The following is a 19793-nucleotide window of genomic DNA, read 5'->3' on the forward strand; positions in this document are numbered from 1 at the left end:
CATCCCTGAAATACTCTAAATTCATCTCTGTACCTGGAATGAGCTTTCATGGACTATTTTTCATTTCTCAGCTCAGATGTTGCCTTGTCAGAGAGGCTTTTCTTTTTTCTTTTCTTTCTTTTTTTTTTAGAGAGGCTTTTCTGATCTAAAATAACCTCTGTGCCCATTGCTTTCTATCCTTTCTCCTGCTTTATTTTCCATCCTTGCACTAACCTCTTCCCAGCACTCTATTACATATTAGTTTATCTGTTCATCTCCCCCATAATCCTGCACACTCCATATAAACACAGACGTTCTGTCTTGTTCATCTCTGTACCCTCCCCATAGGCACTTAATAGAGGTATGTTGAGTGAATGCAGGGAAGGCATAAGGTATGTCATACTAACTCAGGCTTAAAATGTAGGCAGCTGCCAATGTAATGATCACATAGACACGGTCCATCTCTGCAACTACCATCATATGCTCTCTTAAAACCCACTCCATGTTGAACTTACTTCTTCTTTCATTGCCTTGGAAGACCATCTGGCCATTGGTACTCATTTCTGTCCCCGGTCCAGTGGATCTCACCTTCTTTTCCACCAACCGTGAGACAGGAGGGCATCACCTGGAATCTCCTGAAAGTGGGAGAGTTGGACTCTTGCCACAAGCCAGGTACCTCACCTACTTCTCCCTCCCCTCCTGGGATTTCTTCTCCAGGAGAGTCCCTTAGCTTTGTTCTAATAGTAAGTGGGGGAATTGAAGGAGGAAATAGTCATCCACAGTATTCCAGATTCCTCCGTTGGATCGGGGCTGGAATCAGGATGGCCATTATGAGACTATCGTGTGTCCTTGTGTCAAGGACTTGACTGGTGCTGGAACCATGAGTGAGGCAGGGCCCTGGGTAGAAGGATCTGTCAAGTCGTGGCAGTGATCCCACCTAGGTGGTCCCTGGACCCTCACCAACACAAGATATAGAGTGATTCTCAGCAGCAGAGGGAGGTCATAAAGAGAGAATAAAATGCCAAACAAGACGTTTTGCTTTGGGAGTTGAGGAGATAAGTGGTGTGGATTTGTTTTGTTTAGGCTGAATGAATGACTTTTATTCTTGTTAAGCAAATACTTAGTGCCTACTACATGCTGGGTGTAGTTGGCTTAACTTCACCCTATATCCAGATCAAGCCACTGTTCACCACCTCCACCCCCGTCTCGGATCTGAGTCACCTTCACGTGTGACCTGGAGCATTGCTCCCTGTTCTGTTCTTGGCCATTCTGCAGAGTCTACACGAAATACAGCAGACAGAGATCCCGTTAGAGCACAATCAGACCATGTCACATCTGTCCTCAGCACTGTCTCTGGGGCCAGGACAGCACCTGGCATGCTGCAAAGGTTCAATATATGTATTGAGCGAATGAGTGAATGGATGGATGAATGAATAAGAGAAGTAATGAACGTTTGGAGGGAGATGAAGAGATAAATGAGACGGACATGGTTCTCTTGCCCTCAGGGACCCATAGTCTAGTCAGAAAGAAGGCTAATGATGCATTTATTTCCAGATTAGCTAAATGCTGAGATGGAAACAAAGAACCCGAAAAACCACTGTGACTGCGACCTTGAAGCTCCTAGAAGAACCCCAGCTTCATAACTTAGTGAGGATATAAACAGATATCCTCCAGGTATAGTTAGGATAGAAACGAACGGTATAAGAAACAGTTAAGAAACACATGGAAACATGCTACGCTGGTGTACAAAACTTACAAAATCAATGTGGATTTTACGTATCATTTTACATCTACAAAGTAAGAAAACAGAACCCTTCAGTGGTTGTGTTGCTGAGTTTGTTGTGAACTGCTCCCTCCCAGTGGCGATACACAGCCCTTTGAAGCAGCAATAGGATCACACAGAGCGAGGGTCAGAGTTCCTTTGCTTTCGGCTCACTCATCTCATTCCTGAAAATTTACTCCGGGGAGATAGTTAAAAAGTAACAAGGGTGATCTACAGCAAAGACCTTTACCATTGTGTTACCTGTAATAGCAAAATTGTATTTAGGAACAGCCCCGTTGTCCAGCAGTCAGTAAACGTGTCATTTTTTACATCCACACAATGGGATATTTCCTTGGCCACTAGCATTGGGAAGTTAATGCAGATACAGTGAAAATATTGACTGTATGAAGTGAAAAAAGAATATGAGGTGAGTTTGCTGTGATTGAACCTATCTTTGCCATATTACATAAAGGAAGGTAATATGAAAAAATGAAAAGCATTATGTTAGGAAATAAGATGATGGGTAGTTTCAGGGCACTTGTAGGAAAATGCTGTTTTCGGATGATGATTCTAAAAAGAGTGTGCAAGGTGCTGTGGAGCGGGAGAGACTGAAGTCTGATCTGAAGAACTGGCAAGTGAGAATGAAGAGGAACCAGCGAATCTGAGTGCGGTTCTTAAGGGAAATGAAACAGAATGAATTATGTTCATCCAAAAAGAGAGGAAGGGATGTTTCCCAAGTTGATTTGCTGCTTCTTGTTTAAGAGGCTAACCAGGTGGTGGAGGGAGTGATAGAAATGGGGTAGTTGAAAACGGGGCTGGCTTTTAGGAAAGATGAATCGTTAAATTAATTTGCCGTACAGCAGAAATTAACACAACATTGTAAATCAACTATACTTCAATTAAAAATATATTGGAGGGCTTCCCTGGTGGCGCAGTGGTTGAGTCCGCCTGCCGATGCAGGGGACACGGGTTCGCGGAGCGGCTGGGCCGTGAGCCATGGCCGCTGAGCCTGCGCGCCCGGAGCCTGTGCTCTGCAACGGGAGAGGCCACAACAGTGAGAGGCCCGCATACCGCAAAAAAAAAAAAAAATTTTTACTGAAAGCATGAGACCCAAGTAGAGATGAGCTGTGAATCTAAAGTGTAGGGGGGTGACTTCCCTGGTGGTCCAGTGGCTAAGACTCCGCACTCCCAATGCAAGCGGCCTCCAGTTTGATCCCTGTTCAGGGAACTAGATCCCGCATGCCACAACTAAGAGTCCACATGCCGCAACTAAAGATCCTGCACGCTGCAACTAAAAGATCCTGCGCGTCTCAATGAAGATCCCGCATTGCCACAACTAAGACCTGACGCAGCCAAGTAAATAAATAAATATAAAAAAAAAAAAAGTGTAGGTGGGAGGTCCTAGAACTAAAAAGTGAGTCCAGCAAGGTCGCAGGATATGAGATCAACACACAAAAATCAATTGCATTTCTACCTCTGTCACCTATTTATGCCTTGCTCTCCGCAATCTGGCCACATCCCATCTTGTATGCTCCAACCTTATTTTCTTTATGCAATTTCCTTACGGACTATTTCTTATTGAAAATTAATATCTCTAATGCTAGTAGATGGAAAAATAATGGGAAGAAAGTAAGGAGACAGGTACTTTTTAAAAATAAATTTATTTATTTATTATTTTTGGCTGCATTGGGTCTTCGTTGCTGTGCACAGGCTTTCTCTAGTTGCAGCGAGTGGGGCCTACTCTTTGTTGCAGTGCACGGGCTTCTCATTGTAGTGCCTTCTCCCATTGCAGAGCACGGGCTCTAGGCGTGTGGGCTCAACAATTGTGGCTCATGGGCTCTAGGGCGCAGGCTCAGTAGTTGTGGCGCACAGGCTTAGTTGCTCCATGGCATGTGGGATCTTCCCAGACCAGGGCTCGAACCCATGTCCCCTGCATTGGCAGGCAGATTCTTAACCACTGCGCCACTAGGGAAGCCCTATAACTTTTTTTTTAATAGGAGTATAATTGCTTTACAGTGTTAGTTTCTGCTGTACAATGAAGTGAATCAGCTATATGTATACATATATCCCCTCCTTCTTGGACCTCCCTCCTCCCCCCCACCCCATTCTACCCATCTAGGTCATCACAGAGCACCAAGCTGAGCTCCCTGTGCTATACAGCAGGTTGCCACTATCTATTTTACACATGGTAGTGTGTATATGTCAACCCTAAGCTCCCAATTCATTCCACCCTCCCCTTCCCCTCTGGGTCCACATGTCTGTTCTCTACGTCTGCGTTTCTATTCCTTCCCTGCAAATAGGTTCATCTGTACCATTTTTCTAGATTCCACATATACGCGTTAATATACAATATTTGTTTTTCTCTTTCTGGCTTCACTCTGTATGACAGACTCTAGGTCCATCCACATCTCTACAAATGACCCAGTTTCATTTCCTTTTAAAAAGTATTATCATTAAAGAAAACTTAACATTAAAAGGAAATGGAAAAGTTACCCGTAGCCTTACCCAGTTCCTAACATAATTATTTTTATTTTTTCATATTAGTTTCTTTTACATATGGGCAAAGACAGATTCAATCCCGGTGAACTCATTTCATATCTTTTTCATTTCATACTAACAATGAACATGTGGAAGCCAAAGTTAAAAATACAATACCAGTTACAGTCACCCTAAAGAAAATGAGATGCTTAGGTATAAACTTACCAAAACACGTACAGGGCCTATCTGCTCAAAATTACAAAACAACTATGAAAGAAGTCAAGGAGGACCTAAATAAACAGGTAGACATATCATGTTCATGGATTGCAAGATTCAACACAGTAAAGATGTCACTTCACCCCAAATTGCTCTATAGGCTTTAGGTGATTGGTGTCAAGACCTCAGCAAGGTTCTTGTGTAAACATAAAGCTTCTACTAAAATTCATATGGAAAGGCACAGGCCCTAGAATAGCTTACACAATATTGAAGAAGAAAAGTGGGAGGAAACACTGTCCCTGATCCCAAACTGTATTGTAGAGCTACAATAATCAGTACACTGTGGTATTCTTGGAGGGGATAGAAATATGAATCAGTGGGACAGAGATGTACCCACACATTTATGACCATCTGATTTTTGACAGAGGTGCAAAAGCAATTCAATAGAGGAAGGATAGAGTTTTCAACAAACGTTGGTGGAGCAGGTGGATAGCCACAGACCAAGAAAATGAACCTCAACATAAACCTCACCCCTTATACAGAACCGAACTCAAAATGGATTGTGGGCTTAAATGTAAAATATAAAGTTAGTTTTCAGAAAAAAATAAGAGATAAAGCTAGGCAAAGAATTCTTAAACTTGATACTGAAAGTATAATCCATAATAGTAAAAACTGATCAGTTGAACCTCATCAAAATGAAAAACTTTTGTTCTGTAAAGGACCCAACCACGAGGATGAAAAGACAAGCTACAGACTGGGAGAAAATACTTCCAAGCCTTATATCTGACAAAGGACTCATATGTAGACTATACAAACAATATTCAAAACTCAACAGTTAAAAAAGGGGGGGGATCCAATTAGAAAATGGGCAAAAGACAATGAAAACATATTCCATTGAAAAGGTTCTACAGATGAAAAATAAGTAAATGAAAAGATTTTCAATATCATTAACCATGAGGGAAATGCAGATTAAAACCACAACGAGCTATCACTGCACTCCTAAAATGGCTAAAATAGGAAACGGTAACAACAGCAAATGCTGGCAAGGGTCAGGAGAAACTAGATCACCCTCCCAGTGCTAGTGGGGATTTAAATTGGAAAGTTCTTATAAAACTAAACCTGAAATTATATGACCCAGCAACTCCACACGTGTGGGCATTTGTCCAGAGAAATGAAAACTTACATTCACAAAAAACTTGTACATGATTGTTCATAGCAGCCCTATTTGTAATAGCCCAAAATGGGAACAGCTCAACTGTCCTTCAACAAGTGAATGATTAAACAAAGCGGGATGAATTGATCCCATAGAATACTACCCAGTAATAAAAGAGAATGAACCGTTAATAAATACAACCCCTTGGAGGAATTTCCAGGGGAGTATCAGTGAAGAAAACAACTTCCAGGGATCACATATTTTATAATTCTATTTATGTAACATTTTTGAAATGACAAAATTGTAGAAATGGAAAACGGATTAGCGGCTACCAGGGGTTGGGGAGTGGGGTGGGGGGAGGTACTTGTGGCTTTGAAAGGGCAATATGGGGATTCTGTGCAATAATGGAACTGTTCAGAATTGGAGAAGATATTTGCAAATCATATAAGGTACCTGTATCCAGAATATATAAAGACCTCTTATAACTCAGTAATAAAGACAAATAACGCATTAAGAAATGAGCAAAGAATCTAAATAGACCTTCTCAAAACAAACAAATGACATAAATAGCCAATAAGCATGTGAAAACGTGCTCAACATTCCAAGTCATTAGAGAAATGCAAATCAAAACCATAACAACATACCACCTCCCTCACAGCCACTAGGATGGCTACAGTTAAGGCAGAATACAACATGTGTTGGCAAGGATGTGAAGAAACGGAGCTCTTGCCGCCCGTTGCTTATGGGAATGTAAAACGGTACAGCTATTACCAAACTATTTTGGAAAACAGTTTGGTAGTTCCTTAAAAAGTTAAACAGTTACCATATGACCAACAATTCCACTCCTAGGTATATTTCCAAAAGAGTTGAAAACATGTCATATGTTTTCATATGTTGAAAACATATGTTTTCCACACGAAAACTGCAGTACACATCTTCATAGCAGCATTATTCATGAGCCAAAGATATATGTATATGTATAACTGAATAACTTTGCTGTACACCTGAAACTAACACAACTTTGTAGATCAACTATACTCTAATATAAAATTTTAAAAAAAGAGCCAAACAACAGTGGAAACAACCCAAATGTCCATCAATTGATTGAACAAAATGTGATCTATCCATACAATGGAATATTTAGTGATAGGAAGGTGGAATGGCATATTGACACATGCTATAACATGGGTGAAGCTTAAAACGCTATGTTAATGAAAGAAGCCAGACCAGAAAGGGCCCCATATTGTGTGTTTCCATTTATATGAAGCATCTAGAATGGGCAAACCCATAGAGACAGAAAGTAGGTTAGTAGTCCTCAGGAGCTAGTGTGAGGAAGGAATGGGGAGTAACTGCTTGGTGGGTGTGGGGTTTGGGGGGAGGTGAAGAAAATGTCCTAAAATTAGATTGTAGTGATGGTTGCAAACCTCTTGAATATGCTAAACACCATTGAATTTTACACTTTACAAGGGTGAATTTTGTAGGATATGAACACTATCTCAGAGCTGATGCATCATTTATCTAATATTGATGGACACTTTATATTAGAGTAGAGTTGATTTACAATGTTGAGTTAGTTTCAGGTGTACAGCAAAGTGAATCAGTTATACATATACATATATCCACTCTTTTTTAGATTCTTTTCCCGTATAGGGCATTACAGAGTATTGAGCAGAGTTCCCTGCGCTCTACAGTAGGTCCTTATTATCTATTTTATATATAGCAGTGTGTATATGTCAATCCCAATCTCCCAATGTATCCCTCCCCCCGCCCTTTCATCCCTGGTAACCATAAGATTGTTTTCTACATCTGTGACTCTATTTCTCTTTTGTAAATAAGTTTATTTGTACCATTTTTTTAGATTCCACATGCAAGTGATATCATGATATTTCTCTTTCTCTGAAGTAAGTCTGACTTCCTTCACTCAGTATGACAATCTCTAGGTTGATGGACACTTTGAATGTATCCAGTTTTTTCTAATACAACGCTGCAGGAATGTTCTTGTACATTTGTCTTTCTGCTCTAACCACCTGATGTTTCTACTAGATATAGTGTTTCCAGTCGGTTTATTGGTCATAAGCAGCATACAGCCTTTACTGTGGTAGCCAGTGACCAAAAGTAGAGCAGCCTTTATTTATGGTGCTTAGACCCTTTGAATATCCATAAAAATGAAATTTCATGGAACCTGCCATGACAGTGTTTACAGTCCTACATGGAGAGAGGGTTGATAACCCTGGTGCTTTTGTGGGGAGAGGGGACAGTGAGAGAGATGGAAGGAGGGAAAGGATGGAGAATGAAAAGCGAGTCGGCCAGTAACAGCCTCCTGTCGGTTTTTACCTGCTGTCAGAATTTCCTTTCTGGCTTTGCAGAGAGCTTTTCCTCTTGGGGTGAACTGGACTGATTATGGTTTGCTTTTGCCCTGTTAGGTGAAGGCATCCTCATCTCCTCGGACGCTGCGGAGCTGCTGGATTTCATAGACAACCAGGGCCAGGTGCACGTGATCCAGAAATACCTTGAGCGCCCCCTGCTTCTGGAGCCAGGCCATCGCAAGTTTGACATCCGGTAATGCTTCCGCGTCTGGAGTTTTTGTTTTACAAATCTGGAAAAAATGCAGTGGTGTGTGATGCGGAGGGTGACATGGATTATAGGGAAGTATTGGACTTCGTTTAACGTTCCCCAAGTTGAGTGCAGCTGAACAGAACCGAGCTTCTGTTTTTCTTTCACTCTTTCTCTTGTCTTTCTAGAAAATGTTTTTAAGATGATGAATTTTCTTTTTTTTAAGTATTCTCTTTCATGAAGATGACTTGTGGATCCAAAGAAAGGATATCAGTGTGTGGGGCTTGCTTTATGAAAGCAGCAGAGAGATATGCATAGAACACCTAATACAGCCACAGCAGATCAGGTGATCCTGCCAAAGAGCGTGTCCTCACTCTATTATCCGTGTCCCACTTTTTAAGGTTTTCATGAACACACCTCAGGGGTTTGGACTTTACCTTTGCGAGCAAAGGGCCTGCAAGGAGAAGGAGGTTGCGTGGTGCTTTCAAAAGCTGAAAGCCCTGCCCCAGCTTGCCCTGAACCTTGCTGTCATCTCCCCATCCAGGACTCTTAGTCACTTAGGTGCCTTCACGTTGACTTGCTGCTTCTCGAACACCAGTGCTGTCAGATCAGCTTCAGCAGAAAGTCTTCTTAAGATAACTAAAAGAGCAGACATGGCAACTGGAGGTTTCATAGATTAACCGTAGAAACCAAGCCACTCAGATCTCTTCGAAATGCTGTATCTTTTGAATGGACCAAAGTCTCCTTGTCAGTTACGGTGAAATGTTTTCTTTGCCTCATCATGGTGGTAATCCACTATCTTGGCTAACTGGCATGACTTGCCTTGTATATATTTTTTTTATTAATTTTTTCTGGAGTATAGTTGCTTTACAATGTTGTTATGGCATGCCTCGTAGAACATACCTCCTTCCTCTGTTTCCTCCCAGAGAAATCAAGGTGTGGGGATGAAATATATAATATGCAGAAACTTTGGGTAACTTGAATATTTTGTTGACTTGCAGAAGCTGGGTCTTGGTGGATCATCAATATAATATCTACCTCTATAGAGAGGGTGTACTTCGGACTGCTTCAGAACCGTATCATGTGGATAATTTCCAAGATAAGACTTGCCATTTGACTAATCACTGCATTCAAAAGGAGTACTCGAAGAACTATGGGAAGTATGAAGAAGGGAACGAAATGTTCTTTGAGGAGTTCAATCGGTACCTAACAAGTGCTTTGAACATCACCCTGGAAAGTAGTATCTTACTACAAATCAAACATATAATAAGGTAACTTATTCCTATCTCTTTTGGTTAAATGTGTGTTAAAGGAGCTTTGGGAGTTTGTGCCTTTCAAGGAATGATTCCATTTACATTGTCTAAGAACAAAAATTATTTGTTATATCCCTTTATTATCCTTTTAATATCTATAGGATCTGTAATGCTGTCACTTTTTTTTCATCCTTATGTTGGTAATTACCTCATGTTGGTAGTTTATATCTTCTGTCTTTCACTTGGACAGATTGGTTAGAGGCTTATCAATTTTATTCATCTCTTGTAAAAGTCAGCTTTTGGCTTTATAGATTTTCTTTGTTGTTTCTGTTTTCAGTTTCTTTGATTTATGTTCTTAATTATTTTCATCCTTCCGCTTTTGGGAGGTTTGATTTGCTTTTCTTTTTCTAGTTTCCTTAAAGTGCAAGGTTAGATCATTGATTGGAGAGATTTATTTTTTTATAAAGTATAAGCATTTAAGGCCATCAGTTTTCTTATAAGTACTCGTTAGCTGCATCCCACAGATTTTGCTATGTCATGTTTTTGTTTTCATTTTATTTTTATTTTTAAAAATTTTCTTTATTTTTGGCTGCTTTGGGTCTTTGTTGCTACACATGGGCTTTCTCTAGTTGTGGCGAGTGGGGGCTACTCTTTTTTTTTGTTTTGTTTTGTTTTGTTTGCAGTATTCGGGCTTCTCACTGTTGAGGCCTCTCCCGTTGCGGAGCACAGGCTCAGAGGCCATGGCTCGTGGGCCCAGCCGCTCTGCGGCATGTGGGATCTTCCCGGACCGGCGCACAAACCCATGTCCCCTGCATCGGCAGGCGGACTCTCAACCACTGCGCCACCAGGGAAGCCCCTTTTTTTTTTTTTTTTTGTATTTTTGGGGGCTACTCTGTTGCGGTGAGCGGGCTTCACATTGTGGTGGCTTCTCTTGTTGTGGAGCACAGACTCTAGGTGCGCAGGCTCAGTAGTTGTGGCTCTCAGGCTCGAGCGCAGGCTCAGTAGTTGGGGTGCGCGGGCTTAGTTGCTCTGCGGCATGTGAGATCTTCCCAGACCGGGGCTCGAGCCCATGTCCTCTGCATTGGCAGGTGGATTCTTAACCACCGCGCCACCAGGGAAGACTGTTTTCATTTTATTAAAATATTTTCTAGTTTCCCTTGTGACTTCATCTTTGACTGGTGTTATTAAGAAATTTTTGCTTAATCGCCAAGTATTTGGGGATTTTCCAGGCATTTTAATTTCATTATGGTCAAAGAAAATACTTTGTATGGTTTTACATCTTTAAAATTTGTTAAAGTTTGTTTCATGGCCCAGAATATGGTCCATCTTAGTGAATGTTCCACATGCACTAAAAATAATGTTTATTCTGCTATAGCTGGGCAGAGTGTTCTATAAATGTGCTTTAGGCAAAGGTGGTTGGTAGTGTTGTTCAAGTCTTTCACATCCTCGATCATTTTCTGTTCTACTTGTTCTGTACATTATTGAAAGGTAAAATATTGACGTCTCCAAGTATAATTATGGATTTATCTATGTCTCCTTTTAGTTGTTTTTTTCTTTTTTAAATAAATTTATTTATTTTTTGGCTGCATTGGGTCTGCTCTGCTGCACGTGGGCTTTCTGGAGTGGTGAGTGGGGGCTGCTCTTCGTTGCAGTGTGCGGGCTTCTCGTTGCAGTGGCTTCTCTTGTTGTGGAGCACAGGCTCTAGGTGCACGGGCTTCAGTAGTTGTGGCACTCAGGCTCAGTAGTTGTGGTGCACGGGCTTAGTTGCTCCACAGCATGTGGGATCTTCCTGGACCAGGGCTCAAACCCATGTCCCCTTCATTGGCAGGTGGATTTTTAACCACTGTGCCACCAGGGAAGTCCCTCCTTTTAGTTTTATTAGGTTTTTGCTTCGTACATTTTGAAGATCTGTTGTCAGGTGCATATGCATTTAGAATTGTTATCTCTTTGAGGGCAATTGACCTCTTTATCATTATGTAGTTTCTGTCTTTATCTCTGGTAATATTTCTTATTTTGAAGTCTATTTTGTCTGATATTAATACAGCCACTCCAGCTTTCTTTTGATTAATGCTATGTCTCTTTCCATCCCTCTACCCTTCTTCTCTATTCTATTCTATATTTAAAATGGGCTTTTGGTAGACATCATATCATTGGATTTTGTTTTCTTTTGTTTTTAATCCAATATATCATCTCTGGTTTTTTTTTAATTTAATTTAATTTATTTTTTTATACAGCAGGTTCTTATTAGTCATCAATTTTATACACATCAGTATATACATGTCAATCCCAGTTGCCCAATTCATCATCATCTGTTTTTTAATTGTTGTGTTTATACCATTTAAATTTAAAGTAATTACTGACTTGATGGGATTTATGTCTACCATTGTATTATTCATTGTCTGTCCCTTCTTTTTTGTTTGTTGGTTTTTCATTTCCCTGTTTCCTGCCTTCTTTTGAATTAGTTGAACTTTTTTAGAGTTCCATTTTAATTTTTCCACTGAGTATTTGGCTGTATCTCTTTGTATTTTTGTTTGTCTGTTTGTTTTAGTGGTTACTCCAGCGTTTATTATACACATACTTAATATATGATAGATTGTCAGGTTGGATTAAAAAATAAAAAAAGACCAAACTATATGCTCTCTACAAGCAACGCACTTTCAATATAAAGGGAGAAAACTATGCTTTTCCATTTACCCAGATATTTGCAGTTTCCTTTGCTTTTCCTTCAGTCCTCAAGTGCCAAGTTTCATTTCCCTTCAGACTTCAGCATTTCTTCTAGAGCAGTTCTGCTGGTGATAAGTCCTCTTAATTTTCCGTCATCTGAGAATGTCTTTAGTTTACCTTATTCCTGAAGGATTTTTTTCACTGGAGTTATACAAATATAATGTCAAGCAAAAAATTACAAATTGGTCCTGTTCATATAAATTGAAAAACAAGCAAAATTAAGTAATACATTATTTGGAGGAATGTACACATGTGGTAAAAATCTAGAGAGAAACAAAGTAATGATAAACACAAAATTCAAAATAGTGGTTAACTCTGGAGGGGAAGCGGGAGGGCCCCAAGGAGGGGGTTTAAAGGTATTGAATTGTAAGTATATGGGTAGTCATTAGTGCTACATATATTTTAAAATCACAAGTCATTATTTTTGTTATTTGTATAGTTAATATCCTGTTAGATTTCCCCATACATTTTAACCCTTTATGACCCCAGGTCACTAGTACATATGACTGTCCTTTCCCCACTGCGTTTTGGTGTGCCTTTGTTATAAATCAGGTGGCCGTTTATGTGAGAGTCTGTTCCTGGGATCTCTGTTCCGTTCCGTGGTCTGTTTATCTGCCCTGTCGTTACCACCCTGTCATGATGACTGAGCCTTTTTCCTTAATGTATTCTTACACAGAGTCTAACAGAATAATTACGGGGCTCAGAGTTCCATCTCTTCAGGGATTATATGTGGTTAGAATTCTGACACCAGATAAGTCAAGTATACTGAAGAAAGAATTCATATTTTAGGCAGAAGATTTATTTGATATTTGATATACCCCCTCCTCCTCATTGTTCTGCACTTCAGAGAGTGTTGCTACATTCGTGCTATTAACGCTCCTCACGGCTCTCATGTTCCTTTTTTCCCCAGCTAGCTTCCCCCAAACTTCCCACTCCAGCTGAAAAAAAAGATGTACTATATAAAGTCTCTGATGATGAAAAAACATTCTTTAAAGTGAATTATTAACTTGAACTCCCAGCAGATAAAACAATATTTCGTTTTGATTTGGTTCTTGCTTTCAGTTTTTCCTGTAAGTGTTGGAGTGTAATGTTTCTTTCCATTTTTATCCTTCAATGTTGTTGGTTTTGTTTTGTTTTTTAATCATGAGCACCTATTAAATTAAAAATTTTTTCTAAATTATATTTTAAAGGGCATTTTAATAAAAACAAAAGTTAAGGGTATTCTCTCGTAGAATAGAGATGAAATATAGAAAAAAATGTGATATGTGGCTTGCAGGTTAGGGATGAATGGGAAAAGAAATTTTTATTCCAATTGGTTCTTAAGTGACTAACTGTCCAAAGTGATTTTGAAAGGTTTAAACACATCTATAGAAAGTTTTTCCTCTTCGAGAAAAAAAGGAGGAAACTGATGCTTGGGGTGGAGGGAGGTTGAGGGGAGCAAGACCCTGGTGCCAAGTTCACAGAAGCCTCAGTTCTTCTTTTAAAGTCATAAGCCAAAGCTACTTATAAGGACACGTCTTTTTTCTTTTTGGCCATACAGCACGTGGGATCTTAGTTCCCCGACCAGGGATCAAACCCGCGCCCTCTGCATTGGAGGTGCGGAGTCTTAACTACTGGACCGCCAGTGAAGTCCACTTCTATTTCTTCTTCCCCTTCTTCTTTTTCTTTCTTTTTTTTTTTTTTTTTAGGACACATCTTTTTTCTTCTAAATATACAGCTGTGTAGAAGGACAGCTATCTCTGGTAATCTTAGAGTCATCATAACATATATTGCATTTACTAAGAGAAATATTTTGCCCCAACATCTAGTTGAGGGAAAAATCAGTGAAGAGAGCTTCATAAAACAGAAATGGCCTAGGTTTTTTCTAGGATGGTTGTACTAGATAACAGTTCTTTATTATTCATAAACAATAGATTCATGATTATCGTAATTAATGATAAATTCATAAAATATGCTTACATTTATTAGATGCTTCCTAGCTACCAGAAGTCATGCCAAGTTCCTTATGTAATTATGTCATTGAACCATCTCAGCACTGGGAGTAAGTATTATTTTTACCCCAACTTTACGGACAATGAAGTCAACACTTGGCTTAAAGAGGTTAAAAAACTTGTCCGAGCTTCTGGCTTCAGCAGCCTGACCTCAGGCATCATGTACTTTTCCATTATGTCTCTGAGATTCACTTTCAGCTTTTCTGCGTCACTAAAATCCTCCATTTTTTGCGAACAGTAGTTGATCCTAATATTAAATCCTATTCTGTATGTCAGTATCTTGTTTCATTATATAAAGCTTTAAAAGCAACTATTTGACACTTGAACTGGAGCTAGTGAAAGAAATGAACGGAGTCAGCATTCTTTTTGCAAATTCTGCTCATCACTAAATGGTGGTCCATTCTTTTAATATAGCAAAAATACGTAGAAATGTTTTGCTTATTATTATTATTATTTTTTGGTTTGTTTTCCTTATTATAAACAAATGTGGCGGCAGTCCACCTGTTGGAGGAGTCCACATTTGCAGGGACCACGGTGACTCAGCGCTTGCTGGGAAAGCAGCCACTACTTGTAAGAACAAGAGTGATGGCAGAGTTTTCTAACAGATAACTCACATCATCTTGAATAATCTATTGGTAATGCATTTAAAAAAGAGAATTAAGCCAAAGCCTAATTTTCATCAGCCCATTCGACGTAAAACCATCCAAGCACCTCTCTCTCCCAGCAGTCTTTCTCCCTGGACCACCCCATCCTCAGTGAGCGCCCCCTCTGCCCTGCAGGAGCTGCCTCATGAGCGTGGAGCCCGCCATCAGCACCCGACACCTCCCTTACCAGAGCTTCCAGCTCTTCGGCTTCGACTTCATGGTGGATGAGGAGATGAAGGTCTGGCTCATTGAAGTCAACGGCGCCCCTGCTTGTGCTCAGTAAGCCCGAACACCACTGGGTTTTTGTCTGTTTGTTTGCTTTTATCTACAATGAGGTTTACTGCATTTCATGCAGTTTGAAGTCCGTGCAGCAAAGGAGACTAGCACGATTTTTAATGCATTTAAAAATAAGGGCTTCCCTGGTGGCACAGTGGTTGAGAGTCCGCCTGCCGGTGCAGGGGACACAGGTTCGTGCCCCGGTCCAGGAAGATCCCACATGCCGCGGAGCAACTAAGCCCGTGAGTCATGGCCGCTGAGCCTGTGCGTCCGGAGCCTGTGCTCCGCAACAGGAGAGGCCACAGCAGTGAGAGCCCCACGTACTGCAAATAAATAAATAAATAAATAAATTTTAAAAAATTAAATTAAATTAAAAACGTGGGGTGGGAGGCAAATACACAAAGTCCTAGTCCCCTTGAGTCCCTGGAAGAGAAGGGTTCGGGTTAAAATGCGTGGGAAGTTACTTCTGCAGGGGGAGTAGTCTGTCTTGGCAAGGTGGTGAGCTCCTGTTACCTGGGTGTCCAACCACTGACCCTTTGAGTGCCGTCAAGGAGGATGTACCAGCGACGGGAGGGCTTTGGGAGGACCCCGGCCAGCAGGGGGCTTTGCTGAGTCATTTCTTATCCCTTTTCCTCCCTGTATATGTTGAGCAGTTAGCACCTGTGGGTGGTGGATGCCGTGAGAGTTCTAAACAAAGCTAGTAATACCAGCAGCGACCCTGTCCCGTGACAAGGTGATGAGTCAGCCGCGTCCTGTGAGTCAGGGAGAAAGTGATGACCAAGCAGTTCAGAGGCTCCCTGGGCAGGAAGTGGTCTGAGAAGGTACCATGGACATCGTGGAGCTGAGGCTGGGGTGTAAGAGGAGAGTGTCATGTGTGCTAAGGGGGCGGGAACCCAGAATCCAGTGGGACCTTGCTCTGGGCCAGGCTCTAGGGGAGATGCACAGATGAACAGACCCTGCCCTCGGGGAACTTCTGTTCCTCCTGGGAGGAGCCTGGCTGCAGCATGGCATGAGTGTCGGGGGTGAGGAAAGTTGAGGGTCAAAAGGTGAGTTGGGGCCCCACTGTGGGAGGCCTTACGTGTAAGGGAGTCATTTGGACTTCATCCTCAAAGGCTGTTGGTTCCTCTGAGGATCCACATTCATTAGTGTCAAGACCCTTTCACGGTTCCCCACGTCCACATCTTGGAGAAATTGAGGTGTGATCTTCCGACGGCGTAGGAAAAAGCCCTGCACCTCCAAGGGGCAGCGTTAACACATAAGCAGTTCTCTCATTTGCCACCTGCTTCGTGGCTGTGACCTGGCAGCTGGGATTCCGTCTCATTCATCCTTGCCTGCCACTAATGAATACCTGTTAGATACCCCTAACCCGCCAGGCCCCGGACTGGGCTCTGGGTCACAGTCGTGAGCAGAGAGACCCGGGCCCCGCCCTCAGTGGAGGGAGACTGGGCGAGACAAAGGACAAGACAAATATAGATTACAAACTGGGACACACCCTTTCATAGGGTAAGAGATGTTAGAAGGTAATATAATTGAGCAAAAAGTCCCCCTGGGAGGTGATGTTTGGAACCGAGATCTGAAGGAGAAAGGAAAGTTAAGGAGACCAGCGGTGGAGGAGAGCAGAATGTTTCACATCCTCCCTTCCCCAGGTCCACAGGGGTGTCCATCTTCTCCCGTCCTTCCTGTCAGAGGTTTGTCCCTTCCTTGTGCTCTGGACCCGATCCCCTCCCTCCAGGCAAGAGGGCGGGTTGAGGATGCCTCCCTCATCTGCTTTCTCCCTCTTGGCTACATCGTTCCCACCAGCCTGTGGCGCTCAGCAGATTTCCCCAGCAATTAGGAAAAGCCCTCCTCTGAGGCCCCGCCCTGCTCCCGGGACCACCCCCTCCCAGCCCCCTCCACAGCCACACTTCTGGAGAAGCCACACGTGCACACGCTGTCTCCTTGTCCTCAGTCCGCATCCACGCTCTGGTCCACTCCGGGCTGCCTCGCATCCCGGCCGCTGCACAGAAACTGTTCTTTCCAGGTCCCCAGCCAAGCCCATATTGCACTCCAGGATTTTAAAACCAGCAAATGATGTCGCAGCCCGGAGTTGCAGGCCAGTATCTGCACCTGTCTTCCTGGCGTCCTGCAAGGATGTGTGTGGATGTCCAGTAGGCGCCCCACCCGGCCAGAGTCGCCCATCTCACTGAATGTCCAGCCCCCCCCCTCCGCCCCCTGCTTTCCAGGTGACCGAGACCCTGCCCCTGCCTTTCCATTACCCTCAGGTTCTGTCCATCGGGGCCTGGTCAGTTCTGCTTCCAGCCCTCTGCTCCCCCCGCCCACTGCCCTTGCTGTCCCAAACATCGTCCTCCAGCTTTGCTTTTGCAGAGAGCCTGCTAATTGGGTCTGTGCTCTTGCCCCAGTGGAGTCCGTTGTCCCCTGAGCAGCCAGAAACCAGGCCCTGCTGTTCTCTAGCCTTCCCCCTGCACCTGGGACCGAAACCCAACTCCCCTCCACCTGCAGGGCTACTGCCCCGCCTACCTCTCCAGCCTCACCCAGAGCCTCGTTTCCCTGATGACGCTTACCTGCTGCGGGGCCTTTGGCTTGCTCTTACTCTACCCACCCCCAGCCCAGTCTTACCAAGGCTGCTCCTAGTCTGTCGAAATGGCATCTCCAGGAAGCCACCCCTGAATAATCCCATCTTTTTTAAAAAATTTATTTTATTGACGTATAGTTGATTTACAGCGTTGTGTTCATTTCTGCTGTGCAGCAGAGTGATTCGGTGATACATATATAGACATTCTTTTTCATAGTCTTTTCCATTATGGTTTATCCCAGGACATTGAATAGAGTTCCCTGTGCTCTACAGTAGGACCTTGTTGTTTATGCATTCTGTATATACCAGTTTGCATCTGCTCACCCCAAACTCCCAATCCATCCCTCCCTCCCCCCTCCCCTTGGCAACCACAAGTCTTGAACAGTCCTATCTTTGACTTTCTCCAGCCAGAGCCTTGGTAGTTTACTTCATTACACTAATTGCTGTCAAATCAACCCATTTTTGTTTTCTTTACAGAATGTATGTACCGTGAGGGCAGTAGCCTTGTTTTTCTTGTTCTCCTTGGAGTCCCAGCACCTGGCACCGTGCCTCGCACATCCTAGTCTGCAAATAGTAGTTGGATGGACACGGTGTGTGTTACTGGTTAACACTCTTACTCACCTGAGTCAGTAATTGTTTAGGTTTTATTTACATAGAGACATCTTTCTATCTTCCTAATACTCCCTAATGACATTGGTGCTTCAATGCATAGAATTTCTTTATCATTAGGCCCAAACTTACACATCAGCCGGGATGGGGTGTCAGGGAGCAGGGAGGTTCTGTTTGCGCACTGTGAAGAGCTTTGGGAATGTTTAAATGGCAGCTTTAAGTGTTTAAAGACAAGGATGCCATCATGTCTTGATGGTGAGTCAAGGCCCAGAATCTAAAATGCAGTCAGGCATTCAAGTATACAAGGTAAGAAAGTGATAAAATAACCCCACTGTCTTGTGGGCAAAAGTGATTCTGTTTCAGTTTATTCCTGAAGCTTATGAGCTGTTCACTAAGTGTTTCTTCTCCAGGGTAGCTCTTTGATTCCAAGTGTAAATTATCCTAGGTCAAGATACAGATAATCTGGTGCAGGCCCTCATAACTGAACGCTTTCCGTAGACGTTGGACCCTTTATTTACCATTGGTCTTAAGGGCTTTGGCTCAAGGGTGGACCTCCAGTCTCTGGATTGGAAAAGGTGAATCTGCCTCTTTTGTTCTGCATAAGGATTGAAGGCTAGGGAGGGCAGAGAAATGGCAACTTCTTAGTTCATTTGGAGTGTCGAGTAATGGCTTTGACCTCTTTCCCCAACAGTAGCACCCCACAACCTGGTGGAAACTCACCTGCTCTCTGAGGTGCCTTGCAGGATCAGGTCATGCTGGGCCCCAACAGAGGCCTCTGGTGATGAACCCCTGGGCATCAGGGTTCACTGGCTTCTCTGGGCTCCATCTCACCAGCTCCCACACAGCCACTCACTGTCTGTTGGATTCCCTCCATTCAGAGTCCTGATGCGAGCAGTGGGGTCCAGGGAAACAGTGGGGATTTTAGGAACATGTAAAAATGAGCGTCCTCAAGGAGTCGACTGGAGGAGGGAGACAGACACTGCCCAGTTAATTATTATATGAATCATACTGTGTTACAGTTGCTGTAATAGAAAAGAAACAGATTCCATCTTTTTATTTTTTGGCCGAGCCTCATGGATTGTGGGATCTTAGTTCCCCGACCAGGGATTGAACCCGGGCCCTCGGCAGTGAAAGCGTGGAGTCCCAACCACTGGACCACTGGGAATGTCCCTCAGATTCTATCTTTTAGGTTCATGATTTTGAGTGGGGAGTGTTCTTGGGTCCTTGCTTCCAAAAGGACGAACAGTGGGGAGAGGGTCAATGGAGATGGTGACATGATGGCGTAGTCAAAGGAAAGTCTTTTTTTTTTAAATTAATTAATTAATTTATTTATTTATTTTTGGCTGAATTGGGTCTTCGTTGCGGTGCGCAGGCTTCTCATCGCAGTGGCTTGTCTCGTTGCGGAGCGCGGGCTCTAGGTGCGTGGGCTTCAGTAGTTGTAGCACGGGGGCTCAGTAGTTGTGGCTCGCGGGCTCTAGAGCGCAGACTCAGTAGTTGTGGCACACGGGCTTAGTTGCTCCGTGGCGTGTGGGATCCTCCCGGGCCAGGGCTCGAACCCGTGTCCCCTGCATTGGCAGGCGGAT

At 42.9% G+C, this 19793-nt stretch overlaps 1 protein-coding gene across 5 annotated transcripts in view; it reads left to right on the forward strand.

Moving 5' to 3' along the window:
• The window catches only part of TTL (tubulin tyrosine ligase), a 43364-nt gene that overhangs the window by 11315 nt on the left and 12256 nt on the right, over positions 1–19793 (forward strand). For 2 of the 5 annotated variants that reach the window (XR_009544034.1, XR_009544033.1), the window contains exons 4-6: positions 8012–8147; positions 9143–9412; positions 14837–15032. Coding sequence is in view for 3 of the 5 variants with exons in the window: in XM_060168796.1 (XP_060024779.1) it covers positions 8012–8147; positions 9143–9412; positions 14889–15032 (550 nt within the window). In the remaining 2 variants the exon portion in view is untranslated. Of the gene's footprint in view, positions 1–8011; positions 8148–9142; positions 9413–14086; positions 14160–14836; positions 15033–19793 lie in introns of those variants that run through there. The other 3 variants (XM_060168796.1, XM_060168795.1, XM_060168797.1) reach the window with 2 other exon arrangements.

The sequence above is a fragment of the Lagenorhynchus albirostris genome, chromosome 13 (genome assembly GCF_949774975.1).
Source record: "Lagenorhynchus albirostris chromosome 13, mLagAlb1.1, whole genome shotgun sequence".
In the NCBI taxonomy this organism is placed as follows: Eukaryota; Metazoa; Chordata; class Mammalia; order Artiodactyla; family Delphinidae; genus Lagenorhynchus; species Lagenorhynchus albirostris.